Below are 20178 nucleotides of genomic sequence, written 5' to 3' on the forward strand. Positions count from 1 at the left end.
CTGGGGAGAGGTAGAGGGTGGCATAAGAACGGGAACGAGAATAAGAGTGAGTATAAAACTAAGGAATAGGACTTTATCAGGGTGAAAGTATTGGAGGGCGCCCTGCTGCAAAGATCATCTATCCACTCTAAGAGGGAGTTAAGAGTGGTGGTTTGGGGATAGCACCAGGAGATATCAGCTGTGATGGCTTGGAGAAACAGTGTAAACTGGCAGTGTAAACAAGGGCAGGGCATTTATGAGTAGCTGAGAATGGTGAATAGGAGTATGACTAGACAGAAGATAGGAGTTCCTGACACTAGCAGTATTCAATAGGAGTATGACTAGACAGAAGGATGACAAGTTTTGTGGGCGCAGTCCAAGTAGTGGGGGTGACTGTGTAAAGCCCTGTTGCAAAAAGTAGGGTAAGGATGAATAGACTTAATAGAATGAAGGGATGTATTAGGCTCATGAGGGTTATTACTGTTCTTCAGAAATTCCAGTGAGTTTAAGGGAAGTAGGGGAGAGTACCTGGGACTTCCAGGAGGAAGAGGAGAAGTCAGGCTGGCTGTCTGACAGACACAGTTTTATTCTGGAATGGTGAACCCAATGGGGAAGGTCCTGCAGGTGGATGGCAACTGGGGTGCTATAGATGACTAAGCAGGGTCTGGTCCATCGAGGCTGTAGAGTTTGAGGGGTTAGATTCTTAACAAGAACTGATCGTCCAACTAGGGTGTCTTCATATGGCTGGGAATCTGGAGTAGGTAAGAGAAGATTAGCAGCCTGGCGAATTTCCTGTCTAGCCTGTTGGATGACTGGAAGGCAGTCGCCCAGAGGGACACAACAGCACTTTAGAGTTTCTAAAACAAACTGGTGTTTTCACTGTGAATCTCCTTCTCTGGCCCAAATCACTCACTGCGTTTACCATTCTTACTACAATGTGGTTTTTAGACCAGTGGTTCTCAAAAGGGGGCAAACTTGCCTCTTAGGAGGCATTTGGCACTATCTAGAGACGTTTTTGGTTGTTACATCTAAGGGAGAGTGCTACCGGCAACTAGTGGGTGGTGGCCAGGGATGCTGCTAAGAATCCTACAATACACAGGACAACCCCCACAACAATTTTCTGGCCCAAAACATCAAAAGTGCCAAGGCTGAGAAATCCTGTTCTAGGCACATCATCATCCAGGCTACTCCCCTCTGCTTTATATGGTTTGTCATATAAAGCACAGTGCTCAGAACTTGGTATGTGGTACCTGCAAGGATAGGACCAAAGAAGACAGCATGAATGCATGGGAGTATCAAGAAAATATCTTCGGACTGGGCACAGTGGCTCACACCTGCAATCCCAGCACTTTGGGAGGCTGAGGCGGGCAGATCACCTGAGGTGAGAAATTCAAGACCAGCCTGGCCAACATGGCGAAACCCCATCTCTACAAAAAATACAAAAAATTAGCCAGGTGTGGTGGCTCATGCCTGTAGTCCCAGCTACTTCGGAGGCTGAGACACGAGAATTGCTTGAACCTGGGAGGTGGATGTTGCAGTGAACTGAGATCATGCCACTGTACTCCAGCCTGGGTGACAGAGTGAGACTCTGTCTCAAAAACAAAAAACAAAACAAAACAAAACAAAACTATATCCTCTCTCACTCTGAAAATGAGATTCATAGTAGCAGCTAAAACATTCACCATATATCCCTCCTCCTACCCAGTCTGTGGTCAGGGAAATGGTCCAAGTCCTATTGAAACAAATTGCTCTCAAGCCAATGATTAAGAAATAAAAACAAAGATATAAAAACATAAAGGGAAATCTAGAAGGAAGCAGAGTTCCCTCTGAGCATCTCCACAATGCTTTAATCATAATAAATTGAATCAAATTCATTTTGGTTTATTTTTTACCCTAAAGGCATAACTCCAGATCTTCTCTACCAAATTTTTGTCACCTGAATAAATGATAAATTGTCTCTCATATTTTCACCCAAGACACTCCCAAAAATATCAAACAGGACACAGCAATGTTGATCCATTTCTTGACCCTTTTTGGGTAAGGGTGAATTGACCAGCTATGAATCCACTTAATTGTAGATTACAGTTATTTACCTGATATAAGGAAACACCAGGTCCAGATGTTTTTACTACTAAGTCTGACCAAAACATTAAAGAAAGAGTTAATTCCTATTTTATTCAAACTGTTCTAGAAAATTGGGAGGGGGGTGGAAGATGGAGGCACACTTCAGCTTATTTCATAAGGCTAGCACAATCTATCTAAAAACCCAAACCTTTTGAGGACAGCACATGATAAGAAAATTATAGGAAAATCTCATTAATGAACAAAAGATGTCAAATTTCTGGAAAATTCTCAAACTGAATCTAGCTTTGAGTTTTATGTTTTATAAAGTGACTTGAGTTTTATTTATTCCATGAATGGAGGATGATTTAACAACAGAAAATCGATCACTATACCTCACCACATTAATAGATTAAAGGAGTGGGGAATCAAGAATGAGCATACAGGGACACGGGGAACTTCAAATGTTCTTCTTGGGTATTGGGTATGTATGTATTGGTTACTATTTGCTGTGTAACATGCAACTGCAAAATTTCAGTTATGTAAAATAAGCATTTTCATACATTTGTTTTCATACATTTTAGGGTAAGCTGGGGGTTAGCTATTTTAGGCTGGGCTCAGTTGGGCAGCTCAGCTTTAAACTGCAAGTCTCTGGGTCAGCCAAGTGACCACAGCCTAAATGTCTTTCATTATTCTTGGATTAGTTGGCTAGCTGTTGCAAGTTTATCTCATGGAAATGTGGAATATTATGATAATTTACTCAACAGGACAAACACACTTCAAGTTCCTGTTGCATAGTTTCTGCCATCATCCCATTTGGCCAAAGCAATTTGCATGGCTGAGTTTACAGTCAAGGAATGGGGAAGTATACTCTGCCTTTTATGGCGTGGATACAGAGAGGAACATAGAATTGGGCCAATGACTCAATTATATAACAGGGCCTGTATCAGTGCATTCTTGCATTGCTATGAAGAAACACCTGAGACTGCGTAATTTATAAAGAGGTTTAATTGGTTCACAGTTCCACAGGTTGTATAGGAAGCATAGCTGGGGAGGCCTCAGGAAACTTACAATCATGGCAGATGGTGAAGGGAAAGCAGGTAGGTCTTACATGGCTGGAGCAGGAGGAAGAGAGAAGGGGCGAGGAAGTGCCACACATTTTTTTTTTTCTGAGACAGGGTCTCGCTCTGTTGCCCGGGCTGGAGTGCAGCAGCACAATCTCGCCTCACTGCAACCTCCGCCTCCTGGGTTCACGCGATTCTCATGCCTCAGCCTCCTGAGTAGCTAGGATTACAAGCGTGTGCCACCATGCCCAGCTAATTTTTGTATTTTTAGTGGAGACAAAGTTTCACCATGTTGGCCAGGCTGCTCTCGAACTCTTTGTCTCAATTGATCCACCTGCCTTGGCCTCCCAAAGTGCTGTGATTACAGGTGTGAACCACTGCACCCAGCCATGTCACACACTTTTAAACAACCAGATCTAGTGAGAACTCTATCACAAGACAGCACTAGGGGGTGGTGCTAAACCATTAGAAACAACACCCATGATCCAATCCCACCAGGCCCCACCTCCACACTGGGGATTACAATTTGACATGAAATTTGGGCAGGGACAAGGGCCACAAGGCATGTGGGTATTTTATTTATAATGTATATGTATGACACATATACATTATATGTATGTAAAATGCGGTATTCACAAAACATTTCATAATAAAAATTAATGAAATTCACACATTAAGCACATTTTGGGGACCCTTTTTATTTACTAGTCTCATAATCCTATCAAAGAGGAAATGAAGTTGGCTTGGCAGGAGTTGTTCTTCATGATTGTCTCTTTCATCTTTTCTTTTTTCTATTCTTTAAACCTCTTCCAAAAAGGATTTAAAGAGGCTTACAAAGCACCAAGAAAAAGTAAATTCATGATAAATAAAACAAAGCAAAAAGAAAATAAGGTTTCCAAAGCAGGACAGAGCAGGAACCACGTTAGCACTGGCCTGGATGTTCTTTGTTTCCCTCTTCTGATCCTCTTTCCACCCTTCTCTACTTGTTCTGTGTTCCCTGAAGGGCTCCTGTGTCTCCTGGCTTCTCCTATAGCTACAGGGCTCACTGGGTTCTGATAACTGCTCTGTCCTCCTGTTGCTTCAGGCCTAGAGACAGGTAGCACTTCACGTGAACCATCCCTTGCTGGCTTCCTTCATCCTGCCATACCTTTGTAACGTACTCCTTCATCAAGCCCTTCTTACTTCACCCTTTGGAAGTTGCCATGTTTCCTGTCAGGGACCCTGACTGCAACTGCCCACAAATCATATGCCTTAATTCTATATGCCTGCAAGATGTGGGTCTAAGGTCTTAGAGTCATTATCAAGTGGGAGACAAAATCAGTGAAAGAATCCCATCTCTCAAGAGAAGCAGACATACTGCTGACACCAAAATGGGCAAGAAATTTTCTCTGTGGGTTCTCAAAGAGAGGGCCATTGTGGTATAATCCCATTATTTTCTCTTACAAACCATCTCTAATCCACTCAGGGCTCAGTCCTCAAATCTCTTGGTATCCACACTCACTGAGCTTATCCAGTCTCACAGCTTTAAATATACACATGCTGATGAATCCCAGTGGGTGCCTCCAGTCCTGACTTTCCGCTCAATTCATTTTCACTATCTAACTGCCTATTTTTTGGATATCCAATAGGCATCTCGAGTTCTTTCTATGTCCAAAACAAAACTTTCAATGTTTATTCTGTAATCCTCTCTTCCCAGTATGCCCTTATTTCAGTAGAGGGCTCCAGCATCATTTGCCTGGTTGCTCAGGGCATGTGTGTGTGTATGCGGGGGCGGGACGAGTGGGGTAGCAATGGAAGAAAACTGTCATCCTTTTTTTTTTTTTTTTATAGTGACATGGTCTTGCTATGTTGCCCAGGCTGTTCTTGAACTCCCAGGTTCAAGCGATCCCCCTGTCTCGGCCTCCCAAAGTGCTGGGATTATAGGCGTGGGCCACCATGGCTGGCCCTGTCATCCTTGATACCTTTCTTTCTCACATTCCACATCCAATCTGTCTCACGCCATGTTGGCTCAGATCTTCAAAATACATTCAGAATCTGACCAGTTCTTGTGACCTCCATCACTACCACTCCAGCTCAAACTACTACAACAATCTCTCATTCTACTATATTTATTCCTAGCTGGTTTCCCTTCTTCTATTCTTGCATCCTGGAAGGATCAAAGGATTATACCTCCATCAGCCAGTGTAATCCTTTAAAAATATGTCATATCATATTATCTCCTGCTCAAAATCCACTAACTGCTTCCCACCACACTTAGTCTTCACCATGGCCTACAGGGCCTTACATGCATGATCTTGTCCCTAGCAACTTTATTTTCTGTCATTCTTTCCCTCCCTCCTCCCCTCTCTCCCTCGTGCCCTCCCTCCCTCCCTCCCTCCCTTCCTGCCTCCCTCTCCCTCCTTCCAATCCAGTCATAACAGCCTCCCTGATGTTCTGTGAACAGGTCAAGCACGCTATTTGAGGCCTCTGGACATTTGCACTTGTTTCCTTTGACTGAAACACTCCTGTTCAGATATCTACATTCCTCACTCACTCATTTAAGTCTATGCTCAAATGACAAACCTTCAGGGAGGTCTTCTCTAATACCTCCACCATTGCCTACTTTGCTTCACTTTTCTTCACAGCACTTATCAGTACCTGGTATGACATGAAACATGTAGTTACACATTTGTTTATTGTCTGTCTTTCCATTTGGAGTGTAAGCTCTAAGAAAACAGGTTTTCTGGTTTGTTTTTTCCTTTCATCCCAGCATCCCCAGTGCCTGTGACTTGAAACAGAGCAGGCCCTAGGTAAACGTTTGTTAAAGGAATGGATGACTCCGTTCTGTCTAATTTCTCGATTCAACCTCAGCCAGATCCAACAAATATTTGAGTCTTAATTATGTGAGTGACACTTAGTTAGATACTTACAGATTTAAGAACGTATAAAACAGCCCCTAACCTGAACTGTGTCCTTTTGGGAGGGTACTGATTGGGACAGGGCACAAGGAAACTCCCAGAGTACAGAAATGTTCTTTATCTCCATCTGGGTAGTAGTTACACAGGTGCATACATAAGAGCAAATCTACTGAGCCATACTCTCAAGATATGTGTATTTTATGTTGCATCCCAATGAAAGTTTTTGTTGTTGGTTTTTTAAGGTTCTGACGTATCTAGACACAAAACGAGACAATTTCCCAACGTGGCAAGAGCAATGATGGAGCTGCACAGCCTGCTTTGTGAGCAGTGAGAAAGTCACCCCCAGGTACTAAGATTGGCATACCCTTGATAAGAGAAAAAGGGTAGGATGTAGCGCTGGAAAGTCCTAGGGATCACGGGCGTCTCCCATGCCCTGGAACCATCTTCTCACTGTGGCGTTCTTTATTGGTGCCCAACAACAGAGATCCCGAATACAGGACGCCGGATCAGTGGGTGCTCAAGCCCTTAAGTGAGGTGGAGCAAGGCAGAGCGGCCCTTGGGAGAGGGGCAATGGGGCACCCCTGTGCTTTAGACTTGGCTTGAGGAGGTGACACTTTGCCTGTGAAGAGAGGACGGCTGAGGACACACGCCACCCGCTAGACTTCACAAACGAAGTGGACGCGGGTCACACCCCTGCGCACGCGCAGCAGGGGCTCCTGTCACGCAGGCGCACGGCGGCCCGGCGGGGGACGAGAGGAGGCAACGGCTGTGCGGCCTGCGGGCGCGCGCTCCCTTACCGGCCAACGGACGCGAGGCGCGCGCCATGGAACAACGGTTAGCTGAGTTTCGGGCCGCGCGGAAACGGGCGGGTCTGGCAGCCCAACCCAGCGCTGCCAGTCAGGGCGCACAAACCCCAGGAGAGAAGGCGGAAGCAGCAGCGACTCTAAAGGCAGCCTCGGGGTGGCTAAAGCGGTTCCTGGTATGGAAACCTAGGCCCGCGAGTGCCCGAGCCCAGCCCGGCCTAGTTCAGGTGAGAAGACGGAAACCTCGGCCCTAAGACGTGGCCTCGGAGCCACAGTCGAGGGGGCGGCCCTGGCTGCCGGGGGTGTGGCCCTAGCTGCCGGAGGCGGGGCTGCTGGCGCTTCCCCCCTGCTCCAGGGCTGGACCGCTCATCTCCCGCCCCACGTGTCAGCACTGTTACCGGTTTTGATATTTTCTTTCCAGCCCGCGACCCATGCAGCTCCTGATTCGAGGCAGGAGGCGAGAGTCGAGGGTTCTGGAAGAAAGCACCTCTGCCCTGAATTTATTCACCCCGAATTGAGTTATCGTGACGCCCTGTGGCTTCGGGAAACCTTTCCACAACCAAGTTGAGCCACAGCCCTCTGCTAATGGAGGGTAAAAGGTCTAATTGGATACTGATCAAAAGTAGCAGTAATTAAAACTTCATTTGATTCGCACCTGGGGCACATGCAGCTAGTAGCCCACATAGCCTGTGACTTAGAAATGCATTTGAATACAGAATTTACCAAAGTGTGGTAACTGAAACTGCGGTAGTGGCAGAAGCTTATTCAAGTTCCACAGTCAATGTTCAAGACAAAAACAGTGATTTAGTATGAAAACCTTTTCACATTTAATTCTTTTGATAATCTCTTATTTTGCAGATGAATTTAATTTGCATCCTTTTGTGTTTTCATTTAGTTTTAACTCATCAGTAAAATGCTAAGGTGGCTTGCGGTGAGATTGAAATGTCTATGTGGAAATACAGGACAAAACGTATCAAGGGATAAGTGCTTTGTAATAATTTGTGCCAAGGGCTTTGTTCCTCCTAAGTGTAATAAGAACTAAAAAATTCCCTTTAAAATGAAAATGTAGTGGAAGAAAAGTGTACCTTTCTCGCCTTAAAATTGTTTCCGTTAAGTTCATCTATTATTGCACATTTGATTTGAGGGAATTTTTAAAAATTAGTGAACCTATTAATTTTGATTTGATATTCTCAGTGATATACAGGATTCCAGGTGACTTGCAGAAAGGTGAAAAGAGCGCAGCAGAGTTCAAACAATTCTTGTGTGCAGTTTGTGTTAATTGTCTTTGGATAATTTTGTTGTTGACTAGAACTTTCTAAGTACAACACTTGCTTAAGATTTTAGAAACCATTTCCCTTATTCTTTTTCTCTCTGCAGTTAAAAACAATGTCTAACCCACGCAATGAGCTTTTGACTGTATGTCTCATTTCCAAAGGAATGAGATCATTGAGTTGGACCCAGAGAAACTGAACTCAGAGAAAAACTTCCATTATTGAGAACCCTGATGGCCAAAGGATGAGAGGAAATGCTGGACCTCCAGTTTCTTGTTAATTGCTCTGTTTTTCATAAGGGACTCTGCCTTAAGCTCGTTTTCATTGACTGTTACCATTTCTGGGTTTGCTCTGGTGTGAAAATTCTCATTTAATTTTTTTTCTTCAGATTCTGCCTCTAGTTTAGAAAAGAAAATTTCTAATTTACAATTCATGTCAGATAATTTTGATGGCACACTGTGGCCTGTCAGAGATTTTAGCATTCTATTTTTTTAAAATTATTTTTAATTTTTGTGTTTTAATTGAAACAGCTTTATTGAAATAAGATTTACATACTACAGAATTTATCTCTTTTAACATACAATTCAAAGATTTTTAGTAAATTTACTGAGTCATGCAACCATCACTACAATCCAACTTTAGAACGCCTCCATCACTCCAAGGAGACCCCTCATGCACGTTAGCAGTTACTACCCGTTTCCAACCCCAGCCCTGCACAAACGTCAATCTACTTTCTATCTCTATACATTTGTCTTTTCCGGATGTTTCATGTAAATGGAATTATACAGTATGGTAAACACATTTTTCATCTATTAATTTTTATATTCAACTAGGTTCAACATGTAGCCATAGCCAAATATTTTAAATTTTCCTTCTGGGAGTTTAAGAATGTTTATCTTTTTTGATACTTACTTCTCCTTAAGCTTTCTCTTTTTCATACTGAAACAGTCTTTTAAATGATTACAGTCATTGATTAACTCCTCATTTTTCCCTTCTAGCAGAAGACCTTCCTTTTCACTCTCAAGGCAGCATCCTTGGATATTAATTACCTTTTGTAAGGTACCCCTTTCTTATGAGCACCATCTAGTTGTTGAGGCAGCAGATTTTCACGTTGTAGTTGAGATATTCTCTCCTCTACGTAGTCCCACTTTCCAAAGGATTTACTTGGCTTAGGTCTTTTTGTACACTTTATAAAACCAAAACCTTTTCTCTGAGAGAATTTCTTGTGTCGAGGAGTTTACTTTTTAGGGTATTGAATTTAATTTGAGCTTCGGAAAGTTGCTCAGTTAAAAACTCATTATTATCTTTTAGTTCAGAAATATCAGAACTCATTTTCTTTCTTGTAAAGAAACATCTTGTGCTCTATCTAAAGTTCTAGGTCTCTTTTTGTTTTCACACTTTGATCACGCTCACTTACAGCAGCAGCCAGTCTAGCATGGAATGACTCAACTTCAGCTTCTAGTCTTTCCTTGTTTTGTTTCTCCTTCTCCAGTTGAGACTTGAGCATTTTGTTCTCAGTTTTGAGGTCGTTAAGCTGTTGACTATACTGGGATACTGTTTTTGTTAACATTTTTCCATTGAGTTTTATAGTCTCTTGAAGGTCACCATTCATTTCTTTAATAATTTCAATGTCCTTAAATATTTCTTTTCCTTTTTGAGGTTCTTATTTTTTATTGTGTATACTTACATACACAATAAAGGCAATATCTCTCTTCAACAAGCAATTTTCATGCATCAGATCTTTCTTTTTTCTATGACTGCAAGAATCTTGACTTAAAGTATTTCTTCAAGCCTTCAATTCCATTTCTAGTGATCCGATGGTCAGTTCAAGCTGTTCTTTTACTTCAACTTCTTTCCTATGTTGCTCCACTTTCCTTTCTAACTCTTCCCTAATGTTTTCATACAACATATTAGCATTTCTTCTCATCTTCTTCTTTTAAGGTGCATTCAAACTGTAGAGTTCTTGTTTCCATTCCACTTTTTAATATTGAACTGTGACTTCATTTCTTGTGTTTTGGATAGCTCCTTCTTCAGTACACTAAACTCAGTTTTCATATTTTTATTGTCTAGTGTAAGTTGTTCACAGATAATTTTTTTTAAGGTCCAGTGACTTTTCACATGAAATAAATGCATTGTGGATTTCCATTAGGATATGAGAATCATTACAATCCATTCCATATTGCTTAATGAGCATCATAAACTTCTTATAATGAGGGTAAGATTCCTCATGATCCTCTGAAGCTGTTTCAGATAGCCGAGTTAAGTCATCAGGTTCATCTCTAAATGAGTTTGCTTTTTGACCTTTTTCTCTTCATTTGACATTTTCTTTGCAGGCCTAGCATACTCTTCATTCTTCTTCCTAGGAAATCGCTGATGGTAAGGTTTTCCACTCTTCCTTTGTTGAATTAATTTATCATCGTCATCAGCAGATGTACTATCCTACAGGTTTTTTTGATACTGTTTTTTTGTTGTTGTTGTTTTTTGTTTTTTGTTTTTACTTTTGTACTTCTTTCTAGCTTCTTCAACCTGTGGCTATTTATTTTCACTTTCAAGCTTTTCTTGTTCTTCCTCTGAGGTCACTTGTACTTCTTGTTCTGCTTTCAATGTTTGTTCATTCTTCCTTTCTATTGCTTTCTTCACAACAGAATCTTTCATTTCCATGGTAGGCTTTAGGGAAAGATGTTTTTCAGGAGGCCCTTCTCCCTTTTCATTTACTATGTATTTTTTTCCTTTTTTATGTGAAGGTCCAAGTAAAGACCTTGAAACACTCTCAGGGATACTCTGCTTGGTAGTAAAAGTCAAGTCTTCATCATCTGGTTTAGGGCATGAATCAACACACAGTTTTTTGAAAATACTGAATGCAGATGCTTCAGAACTCCCAGAATCTTTTGCACTTGCTCCTCCTTTTTTCAAACTTGCATTCTTCTTGGATGCTTCTTCTGGGTGGTTGTTTTGAAGACCGTTTTCAAGTATCTTTTTTTTTAATGTTGCAAAATTTGTTGTGTTTGTCAGACCATCAGAAATAGCATGATCTTCTGCAGTCTGTTAATACATACTCTTGAGTATGCATATACTTTGTTGAAGAAGAATGCTAACTATACCTGACAAGCCATAATGTACAACAGCCATGAGGGCTGTTCTTTTCAACCTATCAACAGCATGTACATTTGCTTGTTTCTTCACTAAAATTCCACCTTTTGCTGTGTTTTGCAAACTATAAAGTGGTGTATTTCCATGCTTGTTCAGCACTTCAGTATTCACATGGTGTGAAGGCAGTTTTTCTGCCAGTAGTGTGTTCTCATTATAGATAGCATAGTGTAGTGCGTTGTTGCTGTAGACATCCATAAGATCTGGATTGGTGCCACGTTCTAGCAGAGTGATGACACAAATCTCTTCCTGGCAATGTACAGCCTTCATCAAAGGCATCCTGTTTCGTTTGCCACCAATGTCAGTCTGGCATTTTCAGTTCACCTGGAGAGTGACTGCTTCCACATGGCCATTGGCATAAGCCACATGTAAAACAGTCCTGTTCATTCACAGATGAAGGAATACAGAAACTCTAGGATATATGCACAGTGGAATACTCTTCAGCCATCAAACTTTAGGACATCACCCCACTTCCAGCAACGTGGAGAAAGACCTGTTCATCCACAGATGAAGGGATACAGAAACTGTAGTATTCATTCACAATGGAATACCCTTCAGCCATGCACATATACTGAAATCATATCACCTGGAGCCACACAGTTGAACCTGTTATTCCCTTGATGAAGGGATGACAAAACTGAAATATATATCCAGAATGGAATACCCTTTCACCACAGAAATGGATGAAATCCATTTGCAGTCATGTGGAGAAACCTGTTCATCCACAGATGAAGGGATAAAGAAACTGTAGTATATATACACAAATGGAATACTCTTCATCCAGAAAAATATAATGAAATTACATCATTTGCAGCCACACTGTTGAACTTAGAGGTCATCATGGTAAATGACCTGTCCTGTCCACCCAACAGCTGAAGGGATAAAGAAACCACCATACAGATACACTGTGGAATATGCTTCAGCCATAAACCTTTGGGAAATCCTGTCATCCACAGCCACGTGGAGAAACCTAGAGGACATTAGGTCCAAAGAAATGAGCCTGGTAGAGAAAGTCCCACACCTTTTAATCTCAGGCATAGAGATTCCAAAAATTTTATCTCCTGTCCATCCACAGATGAAGGGATCGAGAAACTGTAATGTACATGCACAAAGGAATACTCTTTGGCCATCAAAATAACTAAACCATGTCATTTGGGGCAACACAAGTGAACCGCCAAGGCTGCAGCTGCCTCGTGCTATGCCATGGATGGAAGCCACTGTGGCCTCCATCTGGGCCGAGCTCTGACCACAATGATGCCTCTGTCCCCACCCGGGCCTCCCTCTGACCGACAATGCTGCTGCATCTTTTCAGTAGTCATTGATGAGGAAGTATCCACATCCTCCTTCCCACTACCAGATTTTGCTTGGAGAAAAGCAGTTTCCCGAAATAATTCTGTGACGAGCTTCTTCCACATTAGGACAAAAATGCTGGTAACTTTTAAAAATTCCTATAGAAGCCTCCTGCTTCCCTCTCCAGCCATATCCCAGGCAAGCCCCCTGCATACCACCCTGCCCCAGAACCCATTCCCCATACCCATCCACCACTCCTGACCTCCAGGCCTTGGCTCAGGCTGGCTTTCTGCTCAAAGGCTCTCCTTTGGAGTCGCCTGGCTAAGCACAGCTTTGCCTCACCCCTCCAAAATCTAGTAGTTATCTTGAATTTCTCCCTTTCCCTCACTATCATTCATTCATTCAACAAAAATCTTGTCATGTGCCCACGGTGTTCCAGCCTTTGTCCTAAATCCTGGGAGACAGTGTGATTAAGACACAAGTGCTACTCTTGTACAACTTGCATTTGAGCTTGGGCAACAGGGAAAGGAGGACAATAAACAAAACCAGATAAATGCTATGAAAGAAAAAAGATAGAACCAGTAGATTGTGATAGTGAATTAGGGGTGAGGGTAGCAGAGTACTATTTTAAATCAGCTGAGCAGGGAGAACTCACTAAGGAGGAGACATTTAACAAGAAGAAACCACCCTGGCAAAAACGGGGACTAAGCCAAGGGCACATATGGTGACAGTTTTGCTGTTTGTAGTAGGAGGGGGCCAACCAGGTGATATGTGAGGGGAAGGTAGCATTCCTCTCAGAGGGAACCACAAGTGCAGAGGCCCTGAGGTAGGAAGCAGCCTGATATTTGAGGTATGGCAGTGCCTTCCTTGGACCATGCCTGTGTGTGATGCAACAGTCATAAACACTTCTTCACCCAGGTTTTACAGCAGAAGGGAAGTGGTACTCAGACAAATTCCAAATGAGGCAGAGGAATGTCCGTATCTCTCCTCTTCTTTGTTTGTTCCCTTCGTCAGTTTGTTTACCCCCCGCCCCGCACACCCATCTCCCTCTAGCTCCCTAACCTTTCTCTTGCCAGCCCCTATAAAGGCCCTTAATTAAATAAAATGGGTTTTGGAGGAGACCATCCTAGGATCCCAGACTGACCTCATCTCTGCCTATCACTAGTTGTATGGCTTTAGGGAAATTACTTAATCTCTTAGTGTTTTCTTATCAGTAAATTGGGAATAATAATGCCTGCCTCCTGGATTACAAGAGTTCATACATTTGAAGGCTCTCAGTAAATGGTGGCATAGGAGCATTCTTCTTTTTATACTCCCTAAATGATAAATTTAGTTTATTGTGAATTTCAACATGTATATTCAAAATGTATTTTGTGTCTATCAATCCATTATTTCCATCTGACTGCTGTCACCCCCCTGGTCAATGTCTGGCTCTCTCTTGCTAGGCCTCCTCCCCAACCTTTTTAGCACCAGGGATTTCGTGGAAGACAATTTTTCTACCCAGGGGTGGGGAGAAATGGCTTCAGGATGAAGCTGTTCCACCTCAGATCATCAGGCATGAGTTAAATTCTCATAAGGAGCGGGCGCCCTAGATCCTGCGCATGCTCAGTTCACAATAGGGTTCATGGTCTTATGAGAATCTAATGCCACCGCTGATCTGACAGGAAGTGGAGCTCAGGCAGTAATGCATGCTCACTGGCCACTCACCACCTGCTGTATGGCCTGGTTCCTAACAGGCCACAAATCCATATGGGTCCCGGGATTGGGAACCCTTGCTCCAGATGACAGCTGGAGCAGTCTTAAATGAAAGGTGGATTGTAAGTTCCCTGCTTAGACCTTCAGCTGTTTCCCATTTCCAGAATCTTCACTGCAGCCTGCCTGGCTGTACTTGATCTGGCTCCCACCCTCCTGCCCTCCCTCCTTAGCCCTGTCGTCTCATGCTACTCTCCCCCTTGCCCAGTACACTGCCCAGATGCATTCTTCTTGGGCCAGAAGTACTGTGCATGCATGTCAAATCTGAAACAGACGTTTCTTAGAGTATCAGGGGTCAGGGATGTGGCTGATAATATAAGGGCCTCTCCAATCAGACTTTCTAATCGAACCGAAGAGATACTAATTACAGTGTTGATGCTATAAAAAGAAGGTTCTGACAAAATAGAACTTCTGAAGCATCATAAATCAGATAACCAGTATTTGTGATCCCCTTTTAAATATTCATGTGAAGAAGAATAGGGGATGTAACTGAAGAGATGAATTAAAAGTTCTGCTATGTATTGAGAACCTAAGTATGGGATGCTGTGTTTGGATCTGGAGACACGTTGCCTCCTGGTACTTAAACAATCTGGCATCACACATCACATGACCTATATTAAAAGAGAGACACTGTAGTACTGAATAGTTTGATGCTCAATGAGCAGGAGAGCTAGCTGGTGCTTGGGGAGGCAGAGGGGGCACCCTCCCTGATGGCCAGGGAGGTCAGGGCTGACAGTTCATGAACTGTGCTTGCCTGGATGGAAGGCAAATAGTTGAGGAAGAAAGAGGAAGTGGATGGCATTCTAGGCCTGAGATGAGGACTGAGAATATCTTTGGGTAATAAGACCAGTTAAGCTGGAGTAGAAGGGTCATTTATAGAACAAAAGATTGTGGATCCTGTTGTAATGGAATTTCCTAGACCACTGTGACCCACTAGTGGATGGTGAAATTAATATAGAAGATCTTGTCCCCTATTAAAAATGTTTTTAAAATAGAATAGGAAATACAAGAGAATGTCTCCGGGAGGGTAAGTGTTGACTTGTGAAAGGTTGTTGCATATATGTATTCTGGGTTACAGTCTCAAATGTATTCCTTATTGTAGGGCATGCTCAAAGAGTTCTGAGAACAGTGGACTGGACACAGAGCTGTCTAAATACCTGTGTCTGCCATTAGCATCTGGCACAGGAGCCTGTGTACTGGCATTTCAATCTGTTGAACAAATTGAGGGCCTTGGGTTCCAGCCCAAGGAATTTGGATTTTATCCTGTAGGCAGTGAAAGTTTTTGAAGATTTGTGGGCAGGAGGATGATCGGTCTTTAAGAAAATTCATTTAGCAGTTGTACATAGGATGGCTTGGGGAGGGAAGAGATAGGAGGCAGGGAGTCTAGTTAGGAGACATTGGCTGGGCCTTGGGTGAGTGACAATGACCTGTGTAGGTTAGTCACGGGGATGGGAAGGTAAGAGGGCCCAGTAATGGCTGTAACAGTGGTTTTTGTTGTTTTTGAGACAGTGTCTTGCTCTGTCACCCAAGCTAGGGTGTGGTGGTGCAATCTCAGCTCACTGCATCTTCCATCTCCCAGGTTTGAGCAATTCTCATGCCTCAGCCTCCTGAGTAGCTGGGATTATAGTCATGTGCCACCATGCTGGCTAATTTTTGTATTTTTAGTAGAGATGAGGTTTCACCATGTTGGCCAGGCTGGTCTCAAACTCCTGAGCTCAAGTAATCTGCCTGCCTCAGCCTTCCAAAGTGCTGGGATTACAAGTGTGTGCCTGGCTGATTTGTTTTTTTTTTTTTTAACGTGAAAAGGATTTTTGTTTCCTGTCTCTATTTTAGAATCATGCCAGTCATAATATTTTAGGTCATCTAATCAGATCAACAAAGGTACGTTGACTCTGTGTTTGAAGCATTTGTCATGACTGTTGCATTATCGGTTATTCAGGAGTTTCTGTATGGGGCACAAATTAGCTCTTCTTAGCAGCAGACTAATCTGAAGAAATGACTCCCACGAATAAGAATCTGTCTGAATGCTGTAGGGCTTTTATTAGGTCTCATCTCACTAAGTGCTGATCAGTTTTGATTCAGTTGGAGCAGAGCACATAGTTCTTTGGAGGTGATTGTTTTAGAGAGTAGGGTGAGAGAATAGAAATCAATGAGCCAGCAGCCTTCTCACAGCAATGAAAACTGCCTTTTCAGATTAGTTTTGATCATCTCAGCTCCATTACCCTTTATTCTTTCTTTTGTTTGTGTATCCTAGGAAGCGCCGCAGCCCCAGGGCAGCACATCACAGCCACCGTGGAACATAGCCATTCCTCTACCATCATGCTGGGACCAGTCTTTCCTGACCAATATCACCTTCTTGAAGGTTCTTCTCTGGTTGGTCCTGCTGGGATTGTTTGTGGAACTGGAATTTGGCCTGGCATATTTTGTCCTGTCCTTGTTCTATTGGATGTACGTCGGGACACGAGGCCCTGAAGAGAAGAAGGAGGGAGAGAAGAGCGCCTACTCTGTGTTCAATCCGGGCTGCGAAGCCATCCAGGGCACCCTGACTGCAGAGCAGTTGGAGCGCGAGTTACAGTTGAGACCCCTGGCAGGGAGATAGGACCCAGCTGTGCCATCATGCAGCTAACTTCTGATGTCTTCCTCACCACTGGCTATGGATTTGATTTCAGGTGTATAGGACTAAGGGCAGCTTGCAGGTTAGCTCTGTGACTGCATGGTTCTTCTACATTCTTTCCCTGATCTTTTGCTGCCATTTGATCTTTGAATTTCTCTTTAGTGTTGGGGAAACTCTCTAAAGTACATTCACTGTGGGTCCGATGCAATTTATAAAAATTATGTACTCAAGAAGGGAGACCTGTTTGTCTCATTTCTCATCTGTTTGGGGGATGATTTTAGAGCACTAGAAAGGCACTGGGAAGATTCTCAGCTTAAAACATCCAGCCATTTGAAGTAATGATTAGGTACATCAGGGCTGCATTGTAAATGTTCTCTTTAAGTCTTTTAACATTTATAGCAATTTTTTTTTTCCCAGAAAGTTTAGGTTGCAAGTTCTGGGTTTCTTGTTTGTTTTTGTTTTGCTTCCTGCTTTAATTCTTTCATTTTCAGTCATTACTGGTATTGAAAAATAAAATATCTTTAAAACATCTCTTCAGAAATAGGTCCCTCTTCATTGCCCATCACCATCTTCCACTCTCTATTATTTTGTCACCACTCAGTAAAGGAAGGTAGGAAGAGACAAAGGACTAAGTGCAGGTGTGGGGAGGGATTTCACAAGTGGTTATTAATAGCCAGTTCAGCAAGAAGTATTGAGTGTGTACAAAGGGGAGGGCTGGAAGTGTAACTCCAGACCTGTTGGCTGCTTGAGTTGTTTCTTATATTCTAAGGCAGCAGTCCCCAACCTTTTTGGCACCAGGGACCAGTTTTGTGGAAGACAGTTTTTCCATGGACGGGGTGGTAGTGGAGGTGGTTTCGGGATGAAACTTCCACCTCAGATCATCACGCATTAGAGTCTCATAAGGAGCACGCAGCCTAGATCCCTCGCATGTGCAGTTCACTATAGGGTTCTAAGGGCTTTAGAGTAAGCAGCCTTTTCATCTGTGGGCCTCTGGTGAGAAATTCTGTAAACAGTGATAATCAGGCTGGATTTTAATGTTCCTTCCTCTTCCAGTACAATGTTAGAGTTTGGGTTCATTAAAATCAGGCAGACTCCCATTGGGTTGGGGCTTCTCTCATTAATTCCATTTTGTGGCTAACTTCATGGTGTTTCAGCCCTTGTTGAAAATTCTTCTGATATGTGTTGCTCTTCCTCACAGCCCTTTGCCCATTGGGAGTTTGGCTATTCCTCAGAGCCATCCGGTCAAGCAGGTGGTCCGTTCTAGCTCACAGAAAAGTCTTTTCTTCCATGATTTCTGTCTGAACTGGACATGTAAGAGAGTATGGGAAACAGATGAATCCCTATTAAACATGAAGTTTTGATTGTATTTAAGATACAATTTTGTTGACTGATTTATTTTTTTAAGGCTTTCTTAATTTTCTTGATACTTTCCTTGGACTTTTCCATTTCATAAAAGTCCCACACAAGGGAGTAATTCCCTAATCTAAGTTTTACTGCAGTGCTCAGGGCAGTAAGCATTGCTGTAGGAAAGAACTCATTTGTATTTTAAAAACGTATAATTCAAACTTTCCCCTAAAACAAAATGCCTGTAACTCTGAATTAGAGAGGTTTGATCCAATTAGTAATCCCAGTGGGGTAAAGACTTAAGCACACAGGAGACTTGACCTGTGGTTGGGTGGACCTCAGTAGTGATTTTTGAAATGCAGCTGTTTTTGAGGTGGAGTCTAGATTGCCTCAAGCCCATCTTGCATGGGCTTTTCTGTGAACAATTTTGTCAGTTCTCCTCACCTCTTCCCAAAGGTGAATGTAATGATGGCATTAGGAAAAATAGGGTATGAATCAATTAAAGGCCTGACAGGGAGAAGAAGAAAGAACAATAAGTATTTGGTGCTTTCATCAGACCATTAGGCTTTAGGTGCAGCCTTGATTTCCCGAATTTAGGCCTATTGATCTCAGAATTTCCACTCATAGCCTGACCATTAACCCAGCATGCAGCCTCCATTAAAGGATTCTTCTGTCATCAGGGAACTTGAAATCCCAGAGGTAGATGCAATCCCTGTGATAACTTTATATACGAGTGAAGTCATTTCTGTTCAAGTCTTAACAAGTAACTTGGTTTTTGCTTTTATTCACATTATCCCATCTTGCCTACTGATAGAGACTGTTAAGTGAAACTCTACATCTAAAGTTGGAAGGGACCCCAAAATGCCATCAAGTGTGTTCCCCACCCCCAACCTTGGGCAGGGCCATCATTTATTCCCAAGTAAAGATAATTAGTTTCTAGTGAACCCCTAAAGAAGATTCCAGGTACTTCCTAGGAGGTTCTTTATGTTTACTGAAAGAACTTTTGCCACTCCCATCCTCACCATCTGGGGTTATTTTGTCTCCTAATCTTAGTGGATGTGGAGTCCCTGGAGGCCTATGTGAGCATCCTTTAGACTGGTAAACCCTTAGTTCTCTTTTCTCTCTGCTCTTTAGGCCAAGTCATTGAGCTGTACCTCTGGGACTCAGTCACTTTCATGCTAGCCCTGACCTAAGTTTTTCAGGTTTGAGTGAGGGTGAATGTCCCTGTGGATGGGTGTAATGACCTTTCTCAAAAGCTTTGGAGCTTTTCCAGTGATGACAGGCATGTGTATTTTGTGCTATTAGAGTTATGCTTTGAGTATAGGCAGTCTTCCACATTTGTCTTTTGACTAACCTGTGTATCATTTAAAAAGCTCTGTGCTGAAAAATCTTAGAAAATTACACAATTGAAAGAACCAGTGACCCTCAGTTGGGCAGAAGACATCAAAATTCGAGCTATGTGTTTTTAGTTCCTGCTACTCATACCAGCAAATAGTTGTAGATGCCCTGGATTTGGCGCTGCTGGGGACACACACACAGGAGCTCCTGCATAGGATGAGCATCCCTAAGAGCCCAGGGATGCAGGGGTGGGGTTGGGATGTCATGGAGCATATTGCCACCAGGCGGTGGCGTAGAGCTGCCACTATACCTCACGGGTCCCTTCACCTCACACTTGAAAATTTACGTAATGTAGAAAACCCTCTGGGATGTTTATCTCAACCACTTGTGCTGCTTTTTCAGATTTTTTTTTTTCCAGTTTAAAATTTACAGAGGAAAGGGCTCATCAGAGGTCCTGGGAAAGGCGTAGAAAGCTACCAGAAGTGATTTATATATGTATTTTAAAATAAAACAGCAGCTCCTCTCTAGACTTAGCAGGCAGTGTTACAGTTGCTTGCACATAGCTGAGCTTTGCGGGAAGGAGAAGGGGAATGACTAAGAATTTACATAGTTGGCAGA

The 20178-nt window shown here is 42.8% G+C and overlaps 1 protein-coding gene and 1 long non-coding RNA gene across 4 annotated transcripts in view; one reads left to right on the forward strand and one right to left on the reverse strand.

Annotated features, from left to right (window-relative positions):
* LOC139363409 (uncharacterized) overlaps window positions 1–6600 on the reverse strand; it is a 45479-nt gene extending 38879 nt beyond the window's left edge. Inside the window, exon 1 of the long non-coding RNA XR_011623772.1 lies at window positions 6366–6600. This is a non-coding gene — a long non-coding RNA (uncharacterized lncRNA). The remainder of the gene's footprint in view (window positions 1–6365) is intronic.
* Window positions 6601–6725: 125 nt separating this feature from the next.
* Window positions 6726–17115, forward strand: LOC105474559 (SAYSVFN motif domain containing 1). Of its 3 annotated transcripts, none has more exons than XM_071097112.1 (3): window positions 6894–7031; window positions 8182–12710; window positions 16519–17115. In XM_071097112.1, exons 2-3 carry the CDS (start codon window positions 12426–12428, stop codon window positions 16861–16863), a joined length of 630 nt encoding a protein of 209 aa, XP_070953213.1. In that variant the 5' UTR covers window positions 6894–7031; window positions 8182–12425; the 3' UTR covers window positions 16864–17115. The 3 variants fall into 3 exon arrangements, with proteins under 3 accessions (XP_011727653.2, XP_070953213.1, XP_011727652.2); XM_011729350.2 differs by having other exon boundaries at window positions 8182–12653; XM_011729351.3 differs by lacking the exon at window positions 8182–12710 and having other exon boundaries at window positions 6726–7031.
* Window positions 17116–20178: the final 3063 nt, after the last annotated feature.

Source organism: Macaca nemestrina, chromosome 5 (assembly GCF_043159975.1).
Source record: "Macaca nemestrina isolate mMacNem1 chromosome 5, mMacNem.hap1, whole genome shotgun sequence".
Taxonomy (NCBI): domain Eukaryota; kingdom Metazoa; phylum Chordata; class Mammalia; order Primates; family Cercopithecidae; genus Macaca; species Macaca nemestrina.

Coding starts and splice junctions, on each gene's coding strand:
- LOC105474559 (XM_071097112.1), top strand. CDS start 12,426: ATGGATGGAAGCCACTGTGGCCTCCATCTGGGCCGAGCTCTGACCACA. Junction 12,711..16,518: donor CCTCTCCAGCCATATCCCAG/GCAAGCCCCCTG, acceptor TGTGTATCCTAG/GAAGCGCCGCAGCCCCAGGG.